We start from the raw sequence: 9,091 nt of genomic DNA on the forward strand, positions 1-9,091 counted from the left end.
TACACACATAGTGTTCAAATTGGGATCTGTAATATTTTCTAATGTTTAAAAAAAAAAGTTTCTTCTGCTCAGCAAGGCTGCTTTCATTTAAAAAATGCATGCCTTATTCAAGAAGGGGGTCTGATGGCCAAAAAATATTATTTTACTAACTTATTAATTTTGTTAAATTGTGCTTTGTTGGTAAAATGTCTGCTAGAATGTAAAAAAAATGTTCAGTGTTAAATATTTTTAAATTATTGTTGTGTAATTGATTTTTTCTTTGAAAAACAAGACAAAATAGTAAAAAGCACATTTTGGCTATTTAATTTATGCAATGGTGAAAAAAATTGGCAAAATACGTGGGGGGAAAAAACTAGAAAAACCGTGCTCGGTATTCAGCCTTCGGCATTTGGCCCAGTGTTTCATTTTGTTCGGTTTCGGCTTCAGCCAAGAATTTTCATTTCGGTGCATCCCTAGTCTATAGTGTTTCTTAATATCCACAGCAACTGATGGAAACAGCATAGTCTGCTCATTAATATAACTGCATAACACTGCAGAGTGCAGACTCGCTCTTTCATACAATCGCAACTTAAGTTATATTGTTATAGTGTTCATCTTGTAGCCAGATTGTTTTGTACAATGTATTTGACTTTTTTTTCTTAGTGGCAGCTATAAGATAAAGTACAGGTAAAGGTATAAAATATTGTCAACTCAAATCAATATTTCTTCTACACATATTTATTTAATAAGTAGCTGTGTAATATTGAATAATGAAATTACAGTCAGGTCATTATCAGAAAAATGACCAGATTATCATTAAGAAGGTCATTGTCACAAAACAAACCCCTTCAGGGTGATATACGACTGATCACCCAGTTGGAGTTTATTATGGTCTTTCTGCAACCTTCCCTTACATAAAACCTTTCCCGCAGCCCCTCAGGAAAGCACTATGACACAAGGTACTCCCACCTTTTCATTTATTTTTTCATTTTTGCTGTGTTCGGTGGCAATGCCATATGTCAGTCTGCACATTCATGTAACTGAAAAAGTGCTACTTTCATATGTCTTGTATAACACTCTGAACTCACGCTCTCTTATTTCATACAAATGCAAATTGTGCCATCTTGCATCTCAGTAATCAGTTGTAGTAAAAATGACTTGGAGGATTCAGTATTAATATTACCAGGATTCTTGGAGGATTCAGAATTAACATTATTATTGTAGTAGTGATCATCTTTTTCTAGACCAATTGTTTTGTACAATGTAATTGACTTTTTTTCTTAGAAGAAGCTTTAAGATAAAATACAGGTAAAGGTATAAAATAATTTAAACTCAAATCATTATTTCTTGTCCACATATTTATTTGATAAGTAGCTGTGTAAAAAGTGGGATAATGTACCTACAGTCAGAAGGTCATTATCTGAAAACTAACCCATTCAGGGTAATATAAGACTGATCCTCCTGATGCAGTTTATTATGGTCTTTCTGCAACCTCCCCTAACATAAAACCTTTCTCCACAGCTCCTGAGGAGACAAGTACTGGTACTTTTATCACAGACACAACAACTGATTCTACAGATGATACTCCTGCCAGCACAACTGCTGCCACCGCAACCACTACGAAACAAAGTACTCACACCATCATAGTCTTAAATCCCACCAGCAGGCCCAAATGCTTCATAATAACATTAAATCATTAGAAGAAGTCATCCATAATCCTGTCATAATTTACTCACTGTCCTTCCAATCTTGTATGACCTTCTTCTGTGAAACATAAAAGACGAAATTTTAAACAATGTACTGGTCACTTGCAATTACAGTGGATGGGGACTGAAGTCTTTAAGCTTCAAAAAGGCAAAAAAAAAAATTGAATTAAAGTGTCATAAAGAGTCCCATATGACTATGTATGCTGTAATTTAAATAATTAAGTCAATTAGTTAAAACCAGGAGCTTAATCATACTGATCTGTGAACTAATCATTCAGAACAAAAATGTGAACTAGATCAATCGATGCATTTAAGACTTCCTTTTTTAAATTTTTTTACCAATCAGATATTGCTACACCATGAACTTGCCAAAGGGTAAACTATAGGACAAATGTCAAGATTTTCAGTCTGTTTTATTTAGCTTCATGAAACTTGGAATATAGCACAAAAGTCATATGGACTACTTTTATGACACTAGTGCTTTGAGTCTTTTTTGAAGCTTGAAAACGTGGCAAATGATTGTCATTTTAGAATATATTGATTAAGTAATTTACAGAAAATAACCACTGCTGGAAAATATCTTTTCTGGTTCACGCAGGTTAAAAAAATGGCATCATGTTTGTTCATTTTCAAGGTCCCTGTGATTCAAGTCCTTGTATTGGAGACAGTACCTGTGAAGAACGGCTTGGGGGCTTCTTTGTTTGCATCTGCCAGCCTGGGCTTGTTTACTTGGAAATTAGAGGCTGTATTCAAAGTATGACTGGCTCAGTTTTGAATCATCAGAACATAAGTGTAGATGTGTGACACAATAATATGCTTAAAGGGTTAGTTCACCCAAAAATGAAAATTAGCCCATAAATTACTCACCCTCAAGTCATCCTAGGTGTATATGGCTTTCTTCTTTCAGACGAATCCAGTCTGAGTTATATTAAAAATGGTCTTTGATCTTTCAAGCTGTTTCATGGCACTCAACGGGTGTTGCATCTGTCCAAAAGCAGTTAAATAAAATGCGCTGATCCATTAAAAAAAATGTCTCACACGGCTCCGGGGGGTGAACAAAGGCCTTCTGTAGCGAATCGATGCGTTTTTGTAAGAAAAATATCCATATTCAAAACGTAATAATCACTTTAATGTAGCTTGCGCTCACTGTTTTACACTGGAAGCAGTTCCGGGCGCATGACGTATGGAGGTCGGCTTTACGCATGCGCCTGTTTTTATATAACTCCGACTGGATTCGTCTGAAAGAAGAAAGTCATATACACCTAGGATGACTTGAGGGTGAGTAATGTATGGGCTAATTTTCATTTTTGGGTGAACTAACCCTTTAAAGCAGACACTAAGTTGCCTTTGGTATATAAATTAAGCTTAATGTTTCATGTAACCTGGTGAATCTAACTGCCATTATCTGCTTTCCTGTCACTTGAGAATATCAATGAACACATTCACTTATGTTATGCTGTTTATATATATATATATATATATATATATATAATGCTTTTTTATATATATAATTGCAGCAAAGGTCTTCCCAGGTAGTTTATCTTTGAATAGGGATTATAATCAAGATATGGCTGACAAAATGTCTAAAGAGTTTCAACAGATAGCAGGTGAAATTGAGAAGCAGGTAAGAGACTGAATTTCCTTTTCGATTTGTGTAGACATTCAATCCTAATCAACACACTCTATAGCAGCATGTCTAGAAAGATTTTCCATTTTTACATAGTAAAGGATGAGTGATATAAATAAATGGTGGTGAATAAGTAACAGATGATGTCAAACAGCATTGCTTTCTATATTCTTAATCCAAATACAGCTCAGAAACATCCTGGGTAATGACAATGGCTACATTAATTCCATCGTTTTGAGTCTAAGGTTAGTACCACTTGTTATAATAGCCTTTCCTTTAAACATTAACTTGTGAATGTAATAGCTTCTGAGACAGTTTTTAGTTTTCTTTTACTCATTGTTGAATATAAATCACAAATAATAATTCACACTTTCAGTCTTAGCATTATGAGATAGAGTAGAACAGTTTTAATTTGGCCCCTAGCTAAAGGCTAATGAGTTTAAATCTTTTAACAGTGTTTGCTTCCCCACATGAATGATTTCATATAAAATAAGTTGTTTTGTGTGTTTTTCATCATTTCTTTTTACAGAAGTGGCAGTGTAATTGCAGAAGTGCAGAATTTCTATGACTTGTCATCCAGTGCCACATCAGATTCAGTTGGAAAGAAGATTGATGATGCAATTTCTGAAATTATAAACGCCACTAATTATACACGTACATCTGAGGCTTCTTTTTACCTGTTTTTCTGCAATGATTTTGAACAATGTAACAATTTCAAGCATTAGAAAGAAGCATACATTAGTACATTTTAACTTATATACTCAATTCACAGGAGGCAGTATGTGTGATATTGACATTTGTGACAGTACCACCACCGAAGCCTGTGAAGAACAAGTGGCTAGTGGTACTGTAAGGTGTACTTGCAAAGAAGGGTACATCAGGTCACAATTCACATCACTTTTCTGCCATCGTAAGTATCTTTTTTGCTCCTTAGTATTTATGCTACTTCAAAACATTAAAATGGGTCCTCATAAATTTACTATTGTGCTCCCATCTTTTTATAGCTTGTCCGAATGGGGAAATGGCAGTGGGTGAAGACAGCTGTAAAAAGTATGCACTTGCATTATTTCTTTAAAGATTTTAATGAATACATTTTCTATATGAAAATGTAATTATTATTTCATAAACAATTAATGTTATCCCAGGACCCACTAAGGTCCGGTATGGTATAAAATACTCATTAAACCCACTAATAAAAATTTTTTTTTAAAAAAAAGTCTCATGCCCCGTGAATTGAAGTGATTGATCTGTAACATCTATATTAACTGGTTTTATTTAAGTAAAATATTATTAAATATGACTTAATGACCCTGAATACATAAGGTTACACCAGTTTTTAAATTAGGCAGAAATAGCTCCTTAAGGATGTTCCCTGTATTTACATGTTACAGGGCAAAAACATGTATGTAATGTCATATGTGTCATAATGAGAGTTGTGGTTCCATGGTATCACTGAGAGATGTTTTGATTATTTTAGGTGTTCTTTTGGTTTCGCTGGATTCAATTGCAATGATCGTAAGTCAGCTGTCCACCATCATCTGAATCAAGCTCATCTTTTCTGTTACACTACTTTTGAGGAACATTTATGCATCTGTGTGTAATGCAAATTCTCATTACAGCATATCTTTTGGTTGTGACCGTGGTGTCCACTGTGTTGGGTGCATTGCTGATCATCTTTATTGTGGCCCTGATAGTTGTAAGCTGCAGGTGAGAATCCACAACACATTTTCTAAGTCCATTTACACTAACATTCTATGGATTTAAAACACTCATTTTGTTTGTGTGTCCATTTACGATTGTAGGAATCAAAAGGGAAGCTCCTCATCCCAGGAAGATTTTAGCTCAAGCTATGGCAATAAGGAATTACATAAACCTACCGGAGTTCCCAGGATTCCTCGGGCCAACCCTGATGCTGGCTGGAAGTCTAACAATCTGGAGATGACCGATAGTGGGAGCAATCAGGCACTGGTGACCAGAGATCGCCCAGAGAGCAAAGCGGTAAGACCAGCACTACAACACTACTGTACTAGCTGGGCTTATTACAGGCAACATGAATTTTAGTGATGACCCTTGTTGAGCATTATCTATTATCCATATAACTATTTGATCAAAGTGATAAAATCACATTTATTAATAAAGCACCTCTAAGTATCTAAAAACATTATTTGTGTTTTTGTAGCGCTACACTGATTACGATGAGGACGTGAGTAATAGGGGTCAAGTTCCCCCAGCGTACTCCGGCTATGGTGGGAGAGGAGTGGAAAATGGTGGTGTCCACAACCCATACTTTCGGCAAGATGATGACAGAATGCGCAGATATTAACATCATTTAATCAGGAAAATCACTGCATTTGTATGATTTTTCTTCATCTTCATGTGGATTGAATTACATTTTTTTATTTCTTTGTTGACCCAAATTTAAGATTTTAATGGGAAAATAGTTATTGCCTTTTATATGAATCTTTCATTAACCATAGGAACAGAATTCAGATTTCCTTCGTATTTACATTCTGTGGTATTAGCAGCTAATGAAATTCGGTTTATGGGCTTCAATCTTGATCTAAGCCTTTGCTTTAAAAGTATTTGGACAAAATGTCGTTCCTCAACTGTTGAATGGAAGCTGTATTGCAGAGGCCTTCGATTTGACAGTGACTCCTCCTGTTCTACATCATTTCTTTTTCTTTTCCATCTTACAATTTTAAAATCATTTTGTTTTTCAGTTCCAACAAAAAATTTTTTAAAACACATCCACGCTTTTAATGCAATAGTTGTTTAAGTCAGATATTTGAATGTTCATATTTATGACATTTGTTTAATGCTTGGGCTGGAAACTCAGGTCTACAAAATAAATCAAAACAAATCAATGTTTCTTTTGAGATATTCAAGCAGTGATGCGCCTTATTTATTCAGGAAGAGAAATTAGGATTAACTGTTCTAACTGTAACTATGCCAATTGTATTTTATTACAAATGATTTTAAGAAATAATAATAAAAACAGTATATTTTTGTATTTAAATAACATGGAGTTAATAAAGCATTTGATTTTTAAATAATGTATTCAAAGGTATCTGCATGTTCTATTTGTTAGTGTATGACATTTTAAACAAATGAGATATTCTTATGAAACTTATGAAATTTGTATTCATTCTGAATTCATACATTTAAATGCTTAGTTTTTCAAATGCCATATATTCTGACATTAAAAACAGAATATTAAAAGCTTAAACAATTTGTGCTTGTTTGCAACATAGCCGACTTTTATAATTTTCCTTCCTGCTATCTTTTTTTTTTTTTTTTGCAATTCGATTCCGAAATTCATTTCATTCATGTAAATTCACCCTTGTGCACTGCACTAAACACTTGTAAATACACTATATTATGCACTGTACTACACTGCATTTAATCATTATTAATGCTGTATAAGTTAATGATGAACTCCTAACTTAAATGACTTGATATGCCATCTCACTTAGCATTACCCTGTCCCACTTTGCAAATATGTCTCAGATACAAGAAAATGTCTCAGATACATTTCTTGGGACACAAGAATAAAAAAAGAATCTGTAGAAAATATTCTGATTTGAAATTGCTTTGCGTTTTCTAACAATTCACATAATAAATTCTGTAACTTATACCTCACAAGATTTATCACCAGATTTCTGTGTCATTATTTTAGATTTCTACATGATTTTCCCATAAATGGTTGTCAAATGAGCTCTGCCACAATCGTCAATGTGACATCAACTTAAGAACCCCCCCAAAAAACGTTTATCTCACAAAGATAAATGAGTGATATTTAACAAAATTCATATGGGTAAAATTTAGTCTTCTTTGGCCTTAATTACCCTATAAGTTGAGAATATTATTTTTTCCCACCAAAGATTACTTACAAATTGTATAATCAAAAAGCAAATATTATTTAAACACATCTCTGCAATGTATTCATAACATTGTATAGTGGAAAAATTAGATTTATATCCAAGAGTGCTGAAAAAGTGGTCCAAAATAAATTTAAATACACTGATTTTCAATACACAATACGTCTAGCCATATTACAGTTACAGTAGCAAAACAAAATCCAACACAAACCAAAAGGATTATTATATAGACAAATTATAAATATATAGACATACAGTATATTCTATTTCTTAAACATTCATAAAAACGTTATGGGTAAATGTGTACCCCAAAACACTTTTTTTTTTTTTTGATGACTGTTTTCTTTTTCTTTTTTTTCTGTAGCATTTGACACTGAACTTAAAATGCTTTCATAGTTCATTTATGTGTCAGTCGGTACACTCCATTGGCTATGTTTCTGCAGGAGTTGCAAAATCTATATATATATAATATATATATATATATATAAACTATTCAATTATATAATTTATAAATCAAAGTTTTGCTTTGTTGGCACAAACACAATGAGGCGTTTTGAATAAATAAGCAATTAGGGTGACAGTATAAAACTTGAACAAGTAAATTTACACTAAATACAACAAAACACTGATTCACTAGAATCAGCCAGATACCTCAGTCACCACTACAAATGAGAGACAGTTTAGGTAAGTGTTTATTTCAACCACATTAAAAGCAACTATATAGCATTTGCTTCTTGTAGGATAAAGTAGCTTGTTATGGAAAAGCTACATTACTGCAGGCTACTGAAAAATGTGCAACTTTAGTTTGTTACTCTGCAAAAGTGAGTTTAATATTGCAAATTTTATGAGGTATCACATGAGGTAGAGTTCAAATATTCTACACAGTAGCTCCTGAACCCCATAAACAGAGTTTCTCATTGATAAGTTATTCCTTGCAAAACTGAGATTTCTTTCTCCTAAATTACCTAATAAACTGAGGTCCTCAGAGTCATTAAAATTTACTTTTACATCAACCTTCAGATTACTGTCTGATGTTTTTTTCTAGACTGAACAAACTTTTGCTAATTTCTAACGAACTGGTTCCTCTGGTAACTGAGCAGTGATACCCACTTCTCAAACTACTAACAATATGCACACATAATGTATCTGTCAAATGTCCATTTGCACCATGTGCTATTAGTGCAACTATTAGTGATGTTTTGTCAAATTAGATTACCTGAGGTTGGTCAGACAAAACCCATAATTCTCTGAGCAGGTCAGTGCGCCAGTGGTCAGTTCCAGAGTAGTAATGGTCAATGCATAAATCAAGACTGGAGGTGTGATGGGACAAAGGACTGCACGGATGACTCTGATGAGCAGAACTGTCATGAGTATCTCTACAGTAGGTGAACAATGGTTTGTTGGATTGACCCTTAACAAGGGTATCCACAACCTTTGGGCTACAAGTCAGACTCTCTAACCATTAGGCCACGACTGCCCCTTAGTAACAATACAGGCTTCTATTTATCAGTATACAGGTGCATCTCAATAAATTAGAATGTCGTGGAAAAGTTCATTTATTTCAGTAATTCAACTCAAATTGTGAAACTCGTGTATTAAATAAATTCAATGCACTTTAATACACGAGTTTCACAATTTGAGTTGAATTACTGAAATAAATGAACTTTTCCACGACATTCTAATTTATTGAGATGCACCTGTATAGTAATTAAATGTTTTTGTCTGAAATTAAGAAAATTCAAAAGATCAATTACAATTTTTCATTATTTATTATTATTTGTCAATAATATTTTTAATTGTATTTAATTATTTATTTTATTTCATTTTGTGTATAATTCATCACAGTCCTAATATTAAAACCTTAATTGAATAAAAATTGAAATATCCGCTACTGTTTCGTG

At 33.4% G+C, this 9,091-nt stretch overlaps 1 protein-coding gene across 2 annotated transcripts in view; it reads left to right on the forward strand.

Annotated features, from left to right (window-relative positions):
- The window catches only part of muc13b (mucin 13b, cell surface associated), a 14,297-nt gene extending 7,978 nt beyond the window's left edge, over nucleotides 1-6,319 (forward strand). For both annotated transcript variants that reach the window (XM_016576157.1, XM_016576158.1), the window contains 11 exons: nucleotides 1,501-1,608; nucleotides 2,320-2,439; nucleotides 3,203-3,309; nucleotides 3,499-3,557; nucleotides 3,842-3,966; nucleotides 4,085-4,222; nucleotides 4,317-4,362; nucleotides 4,790-4,827; nucleotides 4,932-5,019; nucleotides 5,115-5,310; nucleotides 5,492-6,319. In XM_016576157.1, coding sequence (XP_016431643.1) covers nucleotides 1,501-1,608; nucleotides 2,320-2,439; nucleotides 3,203-3,309; nucleotides 3,499-3,557; nucleotides 3,842-3,966; nucleotides 4,085-4,222; nucleotides 4,317-4,362; nucleotides 4,790-4,827; nucleotides 4,932-5,019; nucleotides 5,115-5,310; nucleotides 5,492-5,635 — 1,169 coding nt within the window. In that variant the 3' untranslated portion in view covers nucleotides 5,636-6,319. The remainder of the gene's footprint in view (nucleotides 1-1,500; nucleotides 1,609-2,319; nucleotides 2,440-3,202; nucleotides 3,310-3,498; nucleotides 3,558-3,841; nucleotides 3,967-4,084; nucleotides 4,223-4,316; nucleotides 4,363-4,789; nucleotides 4,828-4,931; nucleotides 5,020-5,114; nucleotides 5,311-5,491) is intronic.
- Nucleotides 6,320-9,091: the final 2,772 nt, after the last annotated feature.

The sequence above is a fragment of the Sinocyclocheilus rhinocerous genome, unplaced genomic scaffold (assembly GCF_001515625.1).
Source record: "Sinocyclocheilus rhinocerous isolate Xijiao unplaced genomic scaffold, SAMN03320098_v1.1 scaffold1676, whole genome shotgun sequence".
Taxonomy (NCBI): Eukaryota; Metazoa; Chordata; class Actinopteri; order Cypriniformes; family Cyprinidae; genus Sinocyclocheilus; species Sinocyclocheilus rhinocerous.